Raw genomic sequence first — 20,482 nt, 5'->3', positions numbered from 1 at the left:
CTTTAAAAAAAGTGAAAGGGGTGACAACAATAACTGCAAACTCATCTCAATTCTATTAAACATACTAAAGTTCATTAGAAGTCAATATATGAAAGTGTTTTTAAGTTCCTGGAAAGCAACTGTTTGTTGAGACCTCATAATTTATGTTTTCCAAAAAGGTCCTATATTCATTTCTAAGTGAAATTTATGTTGTACTCAGTGACAGAAAGTGTACAGCAAGAGTATTACTTGATCTCAAAAGGCTTCTGATCTTGTCAGTGATGAATTAATTGTGGATAAACTGCAACAATTTGGAATTAGGGAAAAAGAGCAACAACTGATTTAGATTTTATCTCTCACTCAGAGTAAAAAAGTTGTGATCGCCTCAAAAACTTTTGGAAGCATACAGTCAAAGCAGCAAGGCATAACACATGTTAGACTGTGAACTGAGATGTTGTAAAGCTACAGTGTATGTTATCTAATGTTAAAACAAGTTTGCCATCATAAAAAAGTTGATGTAAAGAAAATCTGCATCATGATATTATTTCAACATACATATTTTCAAGTTACAACCCAACTATGTCTCACAAGAAGGAGAATCTACCATGTAGACAAACAGCCACACAACAGTTTCAACATTAATGAAGACAAAGTTAAGAGTTAAGTAGAAATCGTAAACTGTGTTTATTCTAACTGCACTTGCTCATACCAGCATGTATTTAGCTTGCTAACAGATGCAGTGTCTTTATTTTATTTTTTGAAGTTTGCAAATTTCTTTATTACTCCAATTACTGTAGTTAACATAGTAGAGGAATGGTGTAAGGCACATTGAAAGTTTAAGCTCATTTCCCACAAGGGAACTTGAGCGAGACTTGTCAGAGAACTGAATGTGTTGTGCAGGACCTACTTCATGGGCCATCTATGTATTTACATTTAAGAGATATATAAATCATTTTTTGCACGAGGACACAGGATTTGCACCACTAGGGATCATGCTGAGTGTGAAATGTAGGAATTTAGTAAGGAAAGAGATTAAGTTCCCTATAAATTCCAGGCCTAAGTGCTCACAAATTAGAAAAGAGAGTGAAGAAATTGGTACAGAAAAAGACAGGAATAAGAAAGAGGGCACATGATTTGCTCCAAATGAGATTGTTCTGGAGTGAAATCCTGTAATTTGTTAATGGAAAAGATTGAGTTCTCTGTCACACAAGAGCTAACATCACAGAAGAAGGAGAAGACTGCAAAGAAATGAATGAGAAAGCAGAAGGAAGAAAGAGATAGCAAGAAAATTGGTTGAATCCTACTGTATTTGAAATAGGGGGCCTAATTTTCATTAAGCGAAAGAAAATAGACTCCAAAATAAAAGGAATTTTTGCATGTTTACCATGGGTCATTTAAATTATAAGGAGTGATGAAAAAGTTTCCTTCCTAAGGCCATACTGTACAGAATCAGTAGGCAAAATCACCATGAGCATTGAGGCAATCATCCCACTGACACATCAGATTGAAGATATCTGTTTGGTAAGACAGTGTGTCCTGCTGTGTGAAAAAGTCTGTAACTGCCTGCTGCACATCCATTTCTGACAAGAATCGTCAACCCTACAAGGCCATTTTTAAAGGACTGAAGAGAGGGAGAGATCAGGGCTAAAGGGTGGGTGCTCAAGTATCTCCCACTTGGGTCTTCCAGTTGAGGCTGGCCTCCCAGATCACCCGATGTCTTCTATCTAACTGTGACCAGCATTGGACCTTGGCACACCATTGCTTGCTCAATGGTTTTTGAAAGATGTGCTGACCTTTAAACTTTCTTCATTCTCCAATGTACATATACTGGTGTTTGTCCTTGGGCAGTCAAAAAAAGAATTACAACATTTTGATCCTGTTTGTACTTGTTCAGTAATAACATCATTGTAGTTCACATTTCTGCGTTAATTTCATTCAAATTAGAAAGATACTTTACAGTGCTTATTTCTCCACATCAGTTTGATGCTACATTGTACGTATGCTGCAGCAACACCCTCAAATGGAAAACTTTGTGATAGCCCCTTATAAAATGAAACCCACATGAAAATGTATATTTGCTGTCAGACTCCATTCCAACGAGTAGTTAGATTTGAGGAACATCATAGATCTGAAGCTATACATAAAAGAAGAAAACACGGGATGCAGAATATCAGGAGAAGTAACAACTTTAATTTGAAATCACTGTGCCACAACATGCAGCTGAACATAACATGCTTGATTTCAATGGCTGCTTCACTACCCGAACCATCTGTATCCTCCCCTTCACCACCAGCTTTTCTAAACTGCACAAATGGCAGTTATCCTTACAACACTCCATAATTATTCTGGCCTCAACCTGCTGTAACTTACTGTCCCTGCACCTCCCGCCCAACAATTTCCACCCCTTCTGTCATATCACCTCCTCTTTATTCTCATCTCCCACCCTCTTTGCTTGCCTGCCCCACAACCTCTTGGTGCTGTGCGTGCCTGTTAAAATTCTAGTCCCTACATGCTCCATCAGACAGCACTCCTCTCTCTCCCCATCCACCCACCCATACACTGCTATCCATCCCCCCCCCCCCCCCTTCCAGACTGCTGCTTCCATCCCACATGATCATTGCTTTCTGGCCTGAGCTACCAGAACTGGCAGTCATGTATGCATGAGGTGTGCATGTTTGTGTGAATGAATTGTGTGTGTTTCTCTTTCTTTTTTTGATGAAGGCTGCTGTCAAAAGTTTGTGTAAGTGTCTTTTAACTGTGCCTGTCAGCAACTTAACTTGACATCTTTATGGTAAGTAGTAATCTATCTTTTCCTACATTGTTGATATTTCTACCTGGAGTTAGCATTTCTTAGTTTTATATATTGTATTAGCAATATTTTTTGAGGAATGTCTGATTAGGGCAAGAGAAGATGTGTTAGCAAACTGGTGATGTTATTGTGGTCTTCAGTATGAAGACTGGTTTCCCTCAACACTAGTCTATTCTGTGCAAGCTTCTTCATCTCTGCATAATTAGTACAACATCCATCCATTTGAACCTGATTACTGTATGCATCCCTTAGTCTCCTCCTACAAATTTCATCCTGCAACCCCCCCCCCCTTACTTCCCCCCATTACAAAATTGCCAATTCCTTGCCACCTCAGGATATATCCTATCAACAAATATCTTCTTTTAGTTAAGTTGTGACGCAAATCTCGTTTTTTTCCCAATTTGTCTCAGCACCTCCTCATTGGTTACTCAATCTACCTATCTGATTCTCAGCATTCTTCTGTAGCAACATATTTCAAAAGCTTTTACCCCCATTCTGTCTGAACTGTTTATAATCCACATTTAACTTCTGTACAAGGCTACATTCTAGACAAATACCTTCAGAAAAGACTTTTAACAATTAAATATATTTGTGTAATACGTCACATTGAACACTAATGGTGCCTGTCAACTACACTCAACCACATTTCCTAAATTGATCTGTTGTATGGAAGTCAGATGTGTAAGGGCAAACATTTCAGATGTATCTATATGACCAGAACAAAATTTTTATTTTTTACATTGGTTTTATTGTACAATCTCATGAGAAAGACACAGGCAATGCTTTGAAAATGAAAGGAGTTGTTGAAAACTAGACACTTATTAAGGAATATGTATGCAACTGTGACAGATAGCCATTCTGCATTTTATATCCTCTATATTTCAGCCATCTTCATTTATTTTGCTGCCCAAAGAAACTGATAAGTACGTAAAATAGTAATGTCTGTAGATTCTTTTTCACAGGTTGTATTTCATGTTTTTCAAGCACAGAAAAGGGAATGTGGCTAGGGTTTAGTGGTGAGCATGCATCTGCCACAATGCTGATAACATGGTAAAATCAACCAAGGACTTGTATGTGCCTGATGCATTTCAACGCATCTCAGAAGCATAAACCCAAATCCAATGGAATTGGTTTATCATTTTGTTGTGTTTTGTTTAATTTCATATTGTCAGAAATATTTATTTATTGAAGGCATGAATGAGTGTTGCAATTTCAGAGCTCAAGGAAGGGACTTAAATATTCATAAATTTCAAATTTTGGTAGGGTTTTATGATGTTATTTAAATTTTCTGTTACTATGATGTGTACTCTTGTGCAGACTCTATTTTTTGTCCTGACATTGTTCCATAATAGTTATTTGCAATAGTTCAGAGTAAAAGTAAGTGAGGGGTGATTAACATCACAATGAATTCCCCCACTGTAAATATCTGCCTTCACTAATCTTTTAAGATGTGTATAGTAAAATATCTGTGAGATCAATACAAGTACATTTGAACAATGCTTGCCTTTTATGCACCATCAGCACAGGAGTATTATTGAGAGATCAAAGGAGTGATGCTGAAAGGAGTGTGTTAAAAAATGATCACTGTCTGAAAAAGAATACGTGTAGAATTACTTCAGATAGTGAAGAGTTTTTGACGTGCTCTGATAAGAATATGTTTTTCTGGACTGCATATAAAAATAGACTGAAAATTTATTAAACAGTTTGATGATACACTATAAAAAGGAACTGTAACTATTAGTTCAAGTTAAAAATGATATGAATTGGCAGGTGATTATTCTGTTCTTTCATAGTATGGTAATAATGATGAACTGAGACAATCAAAAAGAGAAGTAATGTAAGTGCAGTAGTGACTGGCTGGCTTAAAATTTGTTTGACTTATTATTAAATATTATTCATCAGTTTGGTACTCTTACCCTTAGTCATCAGGGGAGAATTGGAGAGATGCTAACCAAACTCCAGTGCCACACACTACAGGAGAGGCTTGTGCATTACAGAGAGGTTTACTATGGATATTCCAACATTTCAGGAAGAGTCAGACAACATATTACTTTCTCTCAGATATGCCATATATTCCAGATATGACCACCACAAGAAAATCACAGAAATTGCCGGCATTGATACTCCCCATGCTCTATTCACTAATGGAATAGGGAAAGGGGGGGGATAGAGCTATCATCTGCACTCTGAAAGGTGGTTTGCACAGTACAGATGTGGTTGTAGATAAAAATTCCATGGTCATATTTATAATTCTGTATTCACAACTACAAAACGTTATTTTCATACAGTTGATGACTAGTAGAAATTATCCAATTATGTTTCTTCCAAATAAGAAATTGTTTGTTCTGTGCAAGATTTACAACTATTCCTTATATTTACAAAAATAGAGGACCTTTCCATAACAGCACTTAAATGCTGTGTTGCAGGCAAATGTTTTGCCCGGTGAATGCTGGGCTTTCCATGGCAGTGCAGGCTCAGCAGCAATTAAACTGATTACGGAAATTTATGTGACAGCAGTGACCCTGGAGCACATTCCTCAGGCCCTGTCACCAACAGGAGAAAGGAGTAGTGCACCAAAAGAGTTTTCAATATGGGTATATACTGCTTCTATGTTCTAACATGTAGGTTCTTAAAAAATGTAATACATCAAGTGATAATTATTGTATTGCATGCTTTTATGACCAAGAATTGTACTTCTTCAGTTTGATGTGCCAAACAGTCATATAGCTTTCGTATGTGTAAAGCTTGCATATATGTCTTTAATCAAGCACCAAATTAAAACTATAGATCATATTAAAAATAGTATCTATTTTCCTAGTTTTATCTTACTTCAATTATTAACTCTAACATTTGGAATTGTGTATCAGTTTTTCACACTCAGATTCATGTTTGCATAGCTCTATCAGCAAAAAATAGTATCCTCAGACAGTGTTACTAATTACATTAGTTGTTTTATAAGTGTTCCAAAATTTATAAATACAAGATTTTGTTTAACATGATCTCTCAGAAAATCTTTGCCTAACCTCAACCTAAGTTGAATAATGACTCATTCCCCTCCTAAATGTGATAAAAGTGTTCCTCATACAGTACAGAAATATGATTTTTAATCAACTACTGTACAAATAATATGACTTTCTTAAATGACGTTGATGTTATTTAATTTATTAAAATTGATTGCAAAGTAGCCTTCTATCACCTGCTCAGTATCATCAGTATATTTGTCAATTCTAATGACATCAAAACCACACTTCTTACGTGATTTGTTTATAACCATTTAAAAAACTTCATTGGAAAAGTTCCTTGGTACACAACAGTAGTACTGCACACTACAGTCCCAGCACTGTCAGTTGTGTTGACAGTTCGAGCAGCGCAGTCTATTGCCCGACAAATTTGTAGGAGTTCTGAAGCGAATGCTATGAAGTGTTTCCTTCAGTTTAGAAATCAAGTTGAACTCATAAGGGTGTAAGTCAGGGGAGTGCAGTAGGTGGTATAGCACTTAGCAGCCCCATCAGTCAAACAAAACAGTAACAGCTTGCACTGTATGTGCTTGAGCATTGTCCTGCAAAATGATCATCAGGTCCTGCAGAAAGTGTCATCATTATTGTCTCTATGCTATTCATTTTTGGAACACAACCTATGACCAGCTTAGAGACAGAAGTGATGACACTTTCTGCAGGACCTGACCATCATTTTGCAGGACAATACACAAGTACAGTGCAAGCTGTTACTGATTTGTTTGAATGATGGGGCTGCCAAGTGCTATACCACCTACTGCACTCCCCTGACTTTAGCCCTTGTGAGTTCAACTCAGTTTCTAAACTGAAGGAAACACTTCATGGCATTCACTTCAAAACTGCTACAAATTTGTCGGGCAATAGACGATGACACTCAAACTGTCAACACGACTGGCACTGCTAAGAGTATCCTATGACTTCCACATTGCTGGCAACAGGTTACACACAATTCTGATGACTACTTTGAAGGTCAGCAAATATTTGAAACATGTATCTATTTTGTATGAGCTGTAAATAAATAGTTGCCACTATTACAGTTCCAACCCTCATGTATTGAATTTTGCACCCCTCTTTGTTTCTACATATGGTTTTGCCACTCACATTTAGTGATTCTGTTTCATTAGTTTCCCTTTTCTTTATGTATGAGTTCAAGAGGCATCAACATGGTGCAGTTAATTCAGCTGTAGATAGTGCATCAACTTATTTCAGTAATCTCTTTTCTTTCATTTGAAACAATTGTGGTGCTACCTATTTATAGATACAGATAAATGCACTCTTCGTAACAGTGACATTAAATTGTGCACAAGATAATCTAGCTCATACAATGATGACTGCTATGGCATAAGATGGTGTTTAGCACATATTATAATTGTCATATCATGTTTCATTTAATTTTTCCCTTCAAAAGTAGTGTGCATTATCCAAATTTGTTATTAATTTCAACTATTTTCACGTTTATCACCTGAGTCTCCTTGTCAGCAGAACCTCAACACAAGTTCAAGACACAATGTTAGCTTCAGTTATTCAGTAAATCATTTTTCCAAGTTTTCTCTCATTGTAACCCAAGTCTTTTTCTTGGGACAGTATATTCATTTATTAAAGGGGACTTCCAACACTTGTAGCACAATAACCCCTGAAATTAAAAGATATTCAGTGATGGTAATTTAAAGTTATTTTGAATATTTCTTGGGCATTCAGCCAGATGCCATTATTAAGAAGGTGCAGTATTTTGGCAAGCCAACTTCTTGCCATCTTCAGGATTTCATGATGACTGACTGTATTTCACTGAGTGCTGTCTTTATATCCCATCCCATTGCCAACAGCCTCTAGCTGGCAGTTTCTGGGTGTGGAACTGATGCAGTTGTGAGGGAATCATGTGGCCGCAGCTCAATCCATTGTTCTCAATCACACTGCTACCAGCACCAGAGCTGGCCTCTGCCAGTGCTGTGACAATAATCCTTTGTCCTTTCAGTTACTATGATGGGAGCAGATTTCCACTGTTCTTTAATCATGCTCAAGACTGGGTCCCAGGCCATGCTCAATTGAAAACTGCCATCTTTATTCATTAGTTCATTCTAAATGTTCAGCAGTACTGTGAGAGGATTCTGCATGTTCACTACATTCACGTGCCTATACCAGACAAATTTGTTGTTGTGTTCTACATTATATGAACTTCGTGAGATGTCCTTTAGTGCACATGCATGTACATACATTTTAACAAACCTTGCAAATTTGGTGTAATTATATTCAAACATTTTAGTATGTTTGGTGTCAACGTATCAATGCTTCTCTTAATATAACCTATGTTGTTATAGATGTCCGTTACATATGAAGTATTATTTATGCATTCTCATTCTTTGAACAGAAGTAGTGCCATGTTTTATGACAGTGTCTCTCTTAATGAATATAAACACTGTTACATTCTATGATAGTTTCCCTCTTAAAAATACCTGCATGGTAAGTTGGTTTCATAGTGTGGCCTGTTACTTTCCGATATAGTATATAAAATGAAGGATTTTTGTGTAATTTTCCTTCACACATTGCAATAGTTTTACACATTCTTTATTATGGTTATATTGTAGATTTGCCTTCATCGTACTCAAAATGGCATTTCCTTTAGTAATATAAGTTTTGCTTCAGGAGGTTCTCTTATGGGATAACTGTTTATGAAAAGAATGCAAATTTATGTGTTAAATCTGAATCATTAGAAACTACAGCCAGGATAATATTTCTGTTTCCCAGTAGGTTTCCATTAATGTGCCAGACATCCTGGATAGTTTCTAATATAGGCTCACAAACAGATTGTATTATTGTACTTAACATACTCTATGTAGTTATGAGATAGTGCATTTAGTTATATTTTGATTTCCAAAAATGGAGTTAGCTTCACAACACCGCATACTAAGAAGAGTCAGTTTCTCATTAGAAGCCAAGGTGAGGTAATCTTCAATTGGTTCAAGTAAGGATATCCAGTAAGCACTAGCAAATTTTTAAAAAATTTTCTTATGATTTTTATCGTTTGTGGCATGCTGTAAATTTATTGTTGCATGAACATAACATATATTGTCAGGTTTCGAAGTCCCTTGCAGACAGAGACTGATTTGGCCAGTCTTATGGTGACACACACTATAGCTTATGTAATGATTTGTCAGCAAATGTAACATTTGAAAGGTTCTTTAAAACATTTTTGACATAATTTAATTATGACATTCTCGCAAAGCAACAGGCAAAGACCTCAAAAGCAAGGCCATGAATAAACAAATCCATGGTATAGTGAAAAACTAACAAATGTGAAAAACCAAGTTATGCTGTTGCACAATGTATATGAAAGTCTGAATACTGACAATGCCAGATTAGTCTATCTTAAATATAGGAATGAGCATAAAAAACCCATTGCAGAAGCCAAAAAAGCAGACAATTTCAGCAGTATTGAGTATTCCACCAAGTGCAAAGCCTCATGGAAATTAATAAATAGTATTGCTAAAAATGAAAGAAACAAGAAAATTAATATGTCTCCAAAAATTTAATGAATATTTTGTTAAATGAATTGAGGAAGTAGGAAATTCTTTTATCAAACCTGATATTAGTTCATCAGAGATTCTTTCAAAAAATGATTGTAAACTACCAGCTAATACACACATGTTTGCCTTCTCTGAGATCTCTCCTAGCTAAAACCATCAGACAGTGTAGATGTATAAGACATATCTTGTAATGTACTAAAGACGGTAATAGATTATATTGTGTATCCCTTAGCATATTGTAAAAACAAGTGCATAGCTGAGAGATATTTCCCTGATGAGCTAAAAGTGTGTAGAGTAGTTCCAATACATAAAGAAGGAGATACTGACTTACTTTCAAGTTACATGCCAATTTCTATAGTCCTAGCTTTTTCTAAAGTACTGGAATGTGTCATTTACCAACAATTATATGTTTACTTTGAAAAACTAGGAATAATTAGTGAGTCACAGTATGGTTTTAGGAAAAATTTGTCAACAGTTGATGCTATAGACTCTGTAGTCAAATACATACATCAAGTGTTTGAGGACAAAAGGCTTTTCTCAAGCCAATTTTCGTGATCTAACATAAGTAAAGCTTTTGACTTTGTAGAGCACACACCACTTCTGGAAAAAAAATTGGATTCTATGGCATTGAAGGTAACAGCCTTAAAGTATTAAACTCATATCTACAGGACCATAGGTAAATTGTCTGTGTTGGCAAGGAAATGCCAAGAATAGAAAAGTTAAAAGGTAGGTGTTCCCCGAGGATCCATACTGGGCCCTTTTATGTTCCTAATAATGATCAATGATCTGCCATCATTTATGAAGTCTAGTATAGTTCATTGTAGTAATGATCTCAGCAGCCTTAAAAGTTGTGTTGCAAAGACAGTGGACCAAGCTTCCAACTGGTTTAAAGAAAATGGCTTCTTACTGAATGGCAAAAAAACACAGCACATATGTTAAGTTTTTGGGGGTATATTTAGATGATATATTACCTTTGGAGTCAACATGTACAATATATTAGTGTAAGCTGTCAAGAGTAATTTATCTGTTAAGGAGACTTATGGACTATGTACCCATAAAGTATGTTAGAACATCATATTTCTCTTTCTTCCAAAGCATACTAACATATGGTATTTTTTTTGTGGGGGAAGTATAGTTGTGTGCATGAGATCTTAATACTGCAGAAAAAAGCTATTAGGTAATTACTGATTCTTCTTGTAAGGTACACTGTAAACTGCTGTTTTGTGAATGAAAGATCATGACTGCAATAAACTTATACTATGCTTTAATTTACACAAAAATAAGAAGTTACCAGAAACAAAATGCGGAGAAAATGTACATTGTTACAGTTCAAGAGAGAACAGATGTATTTATATCCAATACCACAGACTGTCAAAATCACTGAACAATTATGAACTCGTGGGGCACAAATTATTTAATAAGATTCCACAATCTGTATAAGAATTACCTGTACAAGCATTCAAACAAATACTGCCAGTCTATGACGTAACTGAATATTTCAACTGTAATATAATATTATAGCACTAATAACAATCCTGTTGTTTCTTTTAAATTATAATATGTGTGATATTGTCTATTGCTGTATTGGCTGAATGACAGTAAAATTATTAGTATTATTATTATTATTATCTCCTGCAGTTTGGCATCTTCTATAACAACATCTCTTTCTACAGGGTATTACTTCAGTAGACAGTGATGAAGATGCTTTTTGTTTTGGTCAATTTTTGTATGATCTGAAAGGACCACCAGTACAGACTTTTAAGGTCAAGGTATTTAAGACCTCCTTTTTCAGTCACCACGTAATCAGGATACAGTGTATAGACTATCAAATCCAAACATTTAAGATCAGGTATTTTGTTACATCTAGGGATATTTTGTGGCAGTGTACTTTTATATCTGTCATTGTTTGATTAAGTGATTGATTTAATTTTATCCTATTTGATCACATTTGGCACATAGTGGACAAGTCAGCAGTTTATCCTGAAGTGATAAAATATAGTCTATGTATTGCAATTTAAAACAAGTATTTAACAAATATGGTAATGACAAATATTACTTACATTTATCTGTAGTTGTATGACATTAATTTCTTAACTTAACATTGCTATACATGTATTTACAGATACTCTTTAGCATAGATACCATATCACATAACTTACAAAATATGACTTTCATTAGTTATACAACTATCAAGCTGTAAAGTTCTTGTTACATTAAATACACTGCAACCAGCTTGCAAAACGTCTTCTGATGTGCAATTGCTTGTAGATACTGAGGGGTATCTGTTGAGAGGCCTGTAGAGGAGCAGCAGCCTTTTCAGCAGTTGCAGGGGCAACAGTCTGGATGACTGACTGATCTGGCCTTGTAACATTAACCAAAATGGCCTTGCTGTGCTGTTACTGTGAACGGCTGAAAGCAAGGGGAAACTACAGCCGTAATTTTTCCCAAGGGCATGCAGATTTTCTGTATGGTTAAATGATAATGGCATCATCTTGGGTAAAATATTCTGGAGGTAAAATAGTTCCACAGTCAGATCTCTGGGTGGGGACTACTCAGGAGGACGTCGTTATCTGGAGAAGCAAAACTGGTGTTCTACAGAACAGAGCTTGGAATGTCAGATGCGTTAATCAGGCTGGTAGGTTAGAAAATTTAAAAAGGGAAATGATCAGGTTAAAGTTAGATGCAGAGGGAATTCGTGAAGTTTGGTGGCAGGAGGAACAAGACTTTTGGTCAGGTGAATACAGGGTTATAAATACAAAATGAAATAGGGGTAATGCAGGAGTAGTTTTACCAATGAATAAAAAAATAGGAGTGCATGTAAGCTATTACAAACAGCATAGTGAATGCATTATTGTAGCCAAGATAGACACGAAGCCCATGCCTACCATAGTTGTACAAGTTTATATGCCAGCTACTCCGCAGATGATGAAGAGATTGAAGAAATATATGATGTGATAAAAGAAATTATTCAGATAGTGAAGGGAGACAAAAATTTAATAGTCATGGAGGACTGGAATTAGATGGTAAGAAAAGGAAGAGAGGGAAAAGTAGTAGGTGAATATGGACTGGAAGGAATGAAAGAGGAAGCTGCCTGGTAGAATTTTGCACAGAGTATAACTTAATCATAGCTAACACTTGGTTGAAGAATAATGAAAGAAGGTTTGTATATGTGGAAGAGGCCTGAGATGCTGGAAGATTTCAGATAGATTATATAATGGTAAGACAGAGATTTAGGAACCAGGTTTTAAATTGTAAGACATTTCCAGGGGCAGCTGTGGACTCTGACCACAATTTATTGGTTGTGAACTGTAGACTAAAAGTGAAGAAACTCCAAAAAGATGGAAATTTAAGAAGATAGGACCTGAATAAACTGAAAGAACCAGAAGTTGTAGAGAGTTTCAGAGAGAGCAATAGGGAATGATTGACAAGAATGGGGAAAAGAAATACAGTAGAAGAAGATGAAATATTGAAGCAGCAGGGGATCAAGGAGGTAGAAAGATGAGGGCTAGTAGAAATCCTTGGGTAACAGAAGAGATACTGAATTTAATTGATGAAAGGAGAAAATATAAAAATACACTAAATGAAGCAGGCAAAAAGGAATACAAACATCTCAAAAACGCTTTTGATAATGTTGATTGGAATACTCTCTTTCAAATTCTGAAGGTGGCAGGGGTAAAATTCAGGGAACAAAAGGCTATTTACAATTTGTACAGGAGCCAGATGGCAGTTATAAGAGTCAAGGAGCATGAAAGGGAAGCCATGGTGGAGAAGGGAGTGAGGCAGGAATGTAGCCTATACCCGATGTTATTCAATCTGTATATTGAGCAAGCAGTAAAGGAAACAAAAGAAAAATTTGGAGTAGGAATTAAAATCCATAGAGAAGAATTCAAAACTTTGAGGTTTGCCAATGACATTGTAATTGTGTCAGCGACTGCAAAGGACTTCAGAGAGCAGTTGAATAGAATGGACAGTGTCTTGAAAGGAGGATATAAGATGAACATCAACAGAAGCAAAATGATGATAATGGAATGTAGTCAGATTAAATCATGTGATGCTGAGGGAATAAGATTAGTAAATGAGACACTGAAAGTAGTAAAGGAGTTTTGATATTTGGGTAGCAAAATAACTGATGATGGACGAAGTAGAGAGGATATAAAATGTAGACTGGCAATGGCAAGGAAAGTGTTTCTGAAGAAGAGAAATTTGTTAACATCGAGTATACATTTTAGTGTCAGGAACTCTTTTCTGAAAGAATTTGTGTGGAGTGTAGCCATGTATGGAAGCGAAACATGGACAATAAATAGTTTAGACAAGAAGAGAATAGAAGCTTTTGAAATGTGGTGCTTCAGAAGAATGCTGAAGATTAGATAGGTAGATCAACTAACTAGTGAGGAGGAACTGAATAGATTGGGGGAGAAAAAGGTTGCTGATTGTACGTATGTTTTGAAACACAAAAGATGAAGCAGAAGGTCACATCAAGGAATATATAAATGAAAGTGATGCTTGTTTCAGTCTGAAGAGAGAACAAATAAGATGTGAGACAGGAGGACGGAAGTGCTGATTTTAAGGAATGGTGTGAAAAGAAAGTATAATGATTGACTCCACAATTAAAAAGTCTTGGTAAGGCAAAAGGAATAAATCTTACTATGATGAAAAACAAAAAAACAAGCTGCATGTTCTTTGATTCAAAAGTTGGAAACAAAATGGACTGTGCAGTTTTGACTGTGGCTTATCTCATGAACAGAAGTCTGACTACAACTGTTCATGTGATTCCAGCTCAGATGTGGTGTGGGAGATCATCGTCTTTGTGATGATTGGGTATATTTGGAGTTGCAGTATTCAGAAAAAAACTCAATGGAAGAGGTGAAAAGGCATTCTTGTAGCATATACAGACAGTGGCTTTGTTATATGGAATATAATGATTTTTCAAGAAGAAGGAAGAGAAAAGAGTAGAAACTTCAGAAGAAGATAAAAAAACATATCAGAGACTAAAATGTCAAATAAATTTATGAAAGAGATGTGACAATTATATGTGTTGCTACTAAGGCTATAAATGAAAAGAAAGAATCATTGAATAAAAATGAAACATGGACTCTGGTGAATAAACAAACCACTCATGGAAAATAAATAATTACACAAAAATGGATCTTCAAGATAATGGATAATGGAAAGTATTAAGCTAAGCTAGTTGAAAAAGGATGTCAACAATATCAAAGAAAACTGAATTTAAAAGAATTTTTAGTTCTGTTGTACAAATTAATTCTCTGAGATTCCTATCTGCATGTAATGCACAAGGTGATTTGACAATTATGATCTTCCTTAAAGGTAATGTAAGAGAACATTTTTAATGGAACTTTGAGAGTGATACAAAGCACATGGGAAAATTTCCCTGCTCAAAAAGGCATTGTAAGAGTTGAAACAAGCTCCTTTGCAGCAGAATAAGAAACTGAATGACTTCCAACTGAAATCTAACCTATGTGTTTGTCATTCAGATACTGATAAGGAAATGTGTCTTGCAATGCATATTGATGATGAGATTTTGTTTGGAGAAGACATCTGTCAAATGAAAAATCTCCTGCAAAAACTGAAGAAAAATTTTGATATTATAATTGATGAACAACCAGCACTGTATCTTTGACTTTAAATCAAAAGAACGAAGGAAGGTATTCATCAACAAAAAAAAATGCTGAAGAAGTGGTGAAAAACTACAGAATGGAAAAAATCAAGAAACAGTAACAACTTTAGTTATCACAAGGGGAAAGGAAGAAATCGTTGGAGCAAAGTCACACTTCATATGTTGTGAAACAAAAGGCAGTTTATTGTAAATGGAAAGTAAAAGAAGATTGTACTAACTATATACAGTGAACTATGAAAACAGATCAATGTGTTCATTTCTTCCAAATGAGTCAACAATGTCAGCAAGAAATCTCATGATGGAGTATTTGTACAGCATTGACAGAGTTAGAATTCTAGCAATAGAAAATCCAGGATGGAATAATAACAATATCCTTTTCATAATACTGTCAAAGTTAGAGTTCTGATATACCTGAACAGTGACCTCCACAATGTTTATGAACTGACTCTGTAGATCTATGTGTTGTAACAGTGTTCCAGGTGAGGGTACAAATTACTGCAATATATGATACCTTAGGAGATAATAGGATGAAAATAAGCAAAGTAAACTAGCCATCTTTTGTAATTAACAAATTTCTTTTGTTTTGATGGACAAGTCTAAATGTAACATGAATGTTACTCTTTGTACTGTCGAAGCTGCCTTTTCACTAATTGTTTCTACTCTGTCTATAGTTATTTGTAATCTCTGCTTCTGGAAACATTTATTTTAAAAATTATGTAGTAAAAATATTGGAACTAACAGGGATTGCACCAAAAGTGCTCTGGTTGCAGTGAATGCTTCTGGAAATTGGCCATACAACTAAACTCTTATCAGAAAACTTGAGACTATAGCTTGTGTGGAGCGACCTTCTAAGGGAGTGACAAACCAGCCATGCTCGCTTGAGGGACCTCTCCTGTCACCTCTGCATTCCACATTTATTTTTTGACAGAACACTTCATCCTAGGCTTGTCGCATTTTTTAAAGAACTGTCTTCACAATTTCCATGACAGGTCTTACATCATCCTTAGTTATGAAGTTGAGGTTGATGCCAAAACTGTTCTGAGCACCTCCAATAGTCACCACAAATCATAAGTACTTCTCAAAAATCATTCAAAGTAAGGGAAACATATGTGTGTAATTTTTTTGTACCAAGTATGGGGAAAGAATTAATTTCAGTATAACATTTGTAATCCTATTCACAGCACTGTAAATGTGAATAGGATCAGACATAAAAAATTATAAAAAAATGCTATTATGGTATCTACTTGTTTACAAAGAATAAGGTCAGACTCATACTTCAATTAGAGTGGCATGAAGCTCGGTTATTCTGACACGATGAAATTTTACTTTTAAATTGGTACTGTTGGGCCTGTTTTGTAGTAATATTGCTAACAGATCCTCTTTATTTAGCATTTCAGTACATGTATAATAATGCAGTAATATAACACCTGCATGATCTGTCAGTGTATTAGTACACAGTGATCCTCCTCCTTCATATTTTAAATGAGTTAATTATTACTGCATGAATTGGTCAGAAAGTTTCATTGAGTTGAAATTCCCATTGATTTTACTCTTTTAAGTTTAGCTAGAGTAAGCTCCAAAAGATTATAGCAGTTTAAGGGCAGTTCATTATTAATGTAGATTCCAGCAGCTTCTGCACTTTGTTAATGTATACCTTGACTCATTTCATATCCCTTACAGATTCCTTCATGACATGATCCACAGATTATGATGAATGAATGGATGAATGAATCAATGAATGATTGAAGGAAACACTACTCCAAAAGTGACAAAATGCATGATTTAAAGAGTAAATTAATTAAGGAAAATACTATTGGAAACATCAACAAAGTGTGTGTATGTGAACTAGAGTGCTGAACTAAAGATGTTGTTCATTCATTCTAGTGTTAATATTTTTTAAGTTGTACCAGTCATATTATAAGGGGCATTCATAAAGAAACGAGCCAGAAGCATAATTACAGAAACCAATACCTGTGTGTTAGAAGTATTGACCCTGGCTGTCGTGACACTTGTCCCACTGTCTCATAAAATTCCAGGGGCTGTAATGTTAAACAGTTCTGCACATACAGCTGGATGCCGTCATCTGAAGTGAATCGTTTGCCCCTCAGAGCCTTTGTAAGGGCGCCAAAAATGGTGTAATCACAGGGAGATGGGTTTGGACTGTATGGACGGTAGCTGAGAACCTCCTATTTGAATTTCTGCAGGAGTGCCGTGACAGTATTGGCCGCATGAGGCTTTGCTTTGTCTTGGAGCAGAATGACCCCATGTGTGAGATTGCCTGGTTGTTTTGATTTGATCACCTGAAGAAGGGTAGTCAAGGTTTGCAAGTAATGCTGGGCATTCACTGTTGTCCCATGCTGCAGGAAGTGAACCAGAAGGGGACTACCTTGGTCAAACAAAAAATGTCAACATAACCTTTCCTGCACTCATGTGGATGGCCTTGGCTCTTTTTTGGTGGTGGTGACCCTGGATGCTTCCACTGGAGAATGTCGTTTTGATTCTGGTTCGAAGTGATGACACCTTGACTCATCTCCAGCCACCACTCGTGGCAAGGAATGCATTCCTTTCCCGAGCATAGTGCTGCAGATGAGCAAGACAGTGAGCCATTCAACATGCTTCCTGGTGTGGTTGAAGACTGTGGGGCACCCACTGGGCACACACTTTGTGCATGTGCAGTCATTCGTTAATGATGGTGTGAACACTTCCGACGCTCAATACGACCATGGCAACTATAGCTTTCACTGTCACTTGGCAGTCCTGGATAATGAGTGCATCTACCAGCTGGACAATGTCATCAGCAATGCACTGTGGTGCTCCAGACTGTGCATCATCAGCTAAAGACACCCTTCCTTCCCTGAAGCGCTTGAGCCATGTCTTGACCCTTCCAAGGGACATGTAGTGTTCACCATACACTTGTAACATTCGTCGATGAATGTCCATTCCTCCTACTCCATCAGCTGTCAGAAAATGAACAAGACCTCTTTGCTCTTCTGTTGATGCCTCCACGTCACTGTTTGCAATGCAACTGGCAGCATTGGATGATTGATGCATCCTGCTGCTAGCTCTGTATAGTCGCATGATGTGCACACGTGCCCTCTAGTGACAGGCTGTGAACTTCCACACTCTGGTCGGAACCACACCTCATTACACATGCAATGATAATATCCTCCTGTCACTGGTTTACATATTCCAGACTCCAGCTCATTTCTTTTTAATGCCCCTTATACAAACAATTAATGAGATTGAAATACTTCTGAGAATAATCTTCTCTTCCAACAGAATTACAGCCCTAAGTTATATTCGATGACTGAGATGAGGATTCATTCTAATCATGGAAATCCAAACTACACATGTGTGTACAGATTAAGGATCCATGGGACTATCAATAACATGTCATGTGGAGTGTTCTAGATGTCAAAGATGGGGACATTAAACTGCTGCTGTACTGCCAGCTTGTTTCACTGGTTGTCATTGCTCTACTCTTTGCTATTTTTTTATTTTGTACATCAGTCAAGTATGAGTGAGCAAAATTAAAATGTTGGTTGATGAAATTTTAGTTTTCTTTGTTCATTGAGACACTGCATTGATACTTAATAAGATTGGATATGGAAATAAGTTACAGAGTAACAAATGTCTTGGGTCTATCAAAAATAAAGAAGAATAATAGCAAGAATATCAAACACACAAGAGATAATATTTCTTTGCTCAAAAATAATTAGTTTGACACCCAATTTTATTACATAGAAAAGCTCCTTTGCAGTAGCAAATAAAATATTTAAAGCAAGAGTTTATGTGCAAACTGAAGTAAATGGGAAAAAAAAACTTTAAATCCATACTGTAGCATACTAAACAGAAACTCCTATTAATCATTTTCTTATTTTATGTAATTTATAAGCTATTAGTGGTACTAAATTATCTGCACTGATTAACGGTATGTATTAATCTGAGGCAGTATAGCAAAAGTAATGGTGAACATAACACTTCTTGTAAAGTTTATTATTACTACTACTCTCTGTTATCATTTTTCTACTCATTACTGTTTATTTTCTGTTTACAATGTTATATGTACAGTCTTGTTCTGCATCCAGATGACTTACTTCTGCATATGAATCTGTGGATATCATGTACCGTACGATAAGTAATAAATAAGCTTGTGGCAACATATCCAAACACTTAAGACATTCATTGAAGGGATATAGTGTGTAATACCTTTTGTTCTGTTCCTTTGTCTTCATGCATTTTGTCTTATGCCCATGTGGTTGGTGTTTTATATTCTCCTTCTTGAATGCTTTTGCAAGTGTGCAGTAATAAATTGCAGTATTTCACCTGCAGCAGTTGTATGTTATTTTTACTGTGACTGGATGTATCTTGTATCGGCTGTGGATAATGGGAAACACATAAAGTGTGAATCTGTGGTGCCAGTATGGCGTGTGTTATATTTATAACACAGAAAACACCATTTAATTTCACTATGTAATATTTTTATTGGCACAAGATAAATCAAAACACAAAGAAATAGTTTTCGACAATCACGGTAACAGTCATGACGAATGTCTTCACACCAACTAATCAACAACCAAAGTAAGTAAAACGAAGTTCAAAAAAGCAAAGATATTAATATTTTCTGGCAGTTCTGTCACAGAGCCCCCTCCACCCCCACCCCCGCCCCCCACCCCCCACCCCACCCCCCGAGGAGCGCGGAGCGCATAGGAGGAGTGATGAGGAGTAAGTGATAAAGGGAAGGTAAACATTTAAGGCATGACATAATCTTGAAGTCTGAGAGGTGGCCGTACAGGGCGGCCAGCACAGGTGATAGCAATAGGGGTAGGAAGATTCGGGGAAGACGAAGGGGGGGTTACTCTTATAAATAAAACATTATTGGAGTCTACATAGGCTGAAATGTCATTTTGTGAAGTACCAGGAGCCACATTGAAGCGCTGTAATAGCTTAATGTCTTTCTGGTCAGATGGCACAGAATTGTTTCGAATTTCAAATAAAAAAAGAAAAGAGTCCACAAGTTGTATTTTTATGGAGTCCACATCATAGTCACTCAAGTTCACTTGAAACACTAGTTCATTACTGCTGGTTCTCGGAGGCGTGAAGTATAGAAGAGGGGGGCCTTGACTTGCAGAGAGTGTTTGATTAGCTTGTGGAGAAGGGAGAGGACAGGCCTCTGAAGTTTCCTGCAAAACAAATTCATTATCGTGTATGTCGATGTCATTAAGGATCCATGCTGGTTTGAAGCAATCAATGGACACAACAGATGGTTTGTTCTTAAAAAGGATTGTATAAGTATTTTCAGAGCGTGACAGGACCCGGTATGGGCCAGTGTAGGGTGGAGCAAGGGGTGGACGCACGGTGTCTTCTCTATGCATCAAATAGTTTCAAACCTGAGGTGTGGGTGAATGAAAACTGGAGGGGTAGCATGCGATCGAGGTTGCGGAAAACTTAACTTGGTGATATGCTGTCGAACCTGTCATACCAACTCGGGAAGTTGATCCTTGGGAAGTAGAGGAGGATCATC

General features: G+C 36.4%; 1 protein-coding gene across 2 annotated transcripts in view; it reads left to right on the top strand.

Annotated features, from left to right (window-relative positions):
* LOC126236196 (SUN domain-containing protein 2-like) overlaps positions 1-18,708 on the top strand; it is a 436,500-nt gene extending 417,792 nt beyond the window's left edge. For both annotated transcript variants that reach the window (XM_049945303.1, XM_049945304.1), the window contains exons 7-9: positions 5,215-5,382; positions 10,997-11,092; positions 18,238-18,708. In XM_049945303.1, coding sequence (XP_049801260.1) covers positions 5,215-5,382; positions 10,997-11,092; positions 18,238-18,369 — 396 coding nt within the window. In that variant the 3' untranslated portion in view covers positions 18,370-18,708. The remainder of the gene's footprint in view (positions 1-5,214; positions 5,383-10,996; positions 11,093-18,237) is intronic.
* Positions 18,709-20,482: the final 1,774 nt, after the last annotated feature.

This window comes from Schistocerca nitens, chromosome 2 (assembly GCF_023898315.1).
Source record: "Schistocerca nitens isolate TAMUIC-IGC-003100 chromosome 2, iqSchNite1.1, whole genome shotgun sequence".
In the NCBI taxonomy this organism is placed as follows: domain Eukaryota; kingdom Metazoa; phylum Arthropoda; class Insecta; order Orthoptera; family Acrididae; genus Schistocerca; species Schistocerca nitens.
This window is presented reverse-complemented; position numbering and strand designations above follow the sequence as displayed.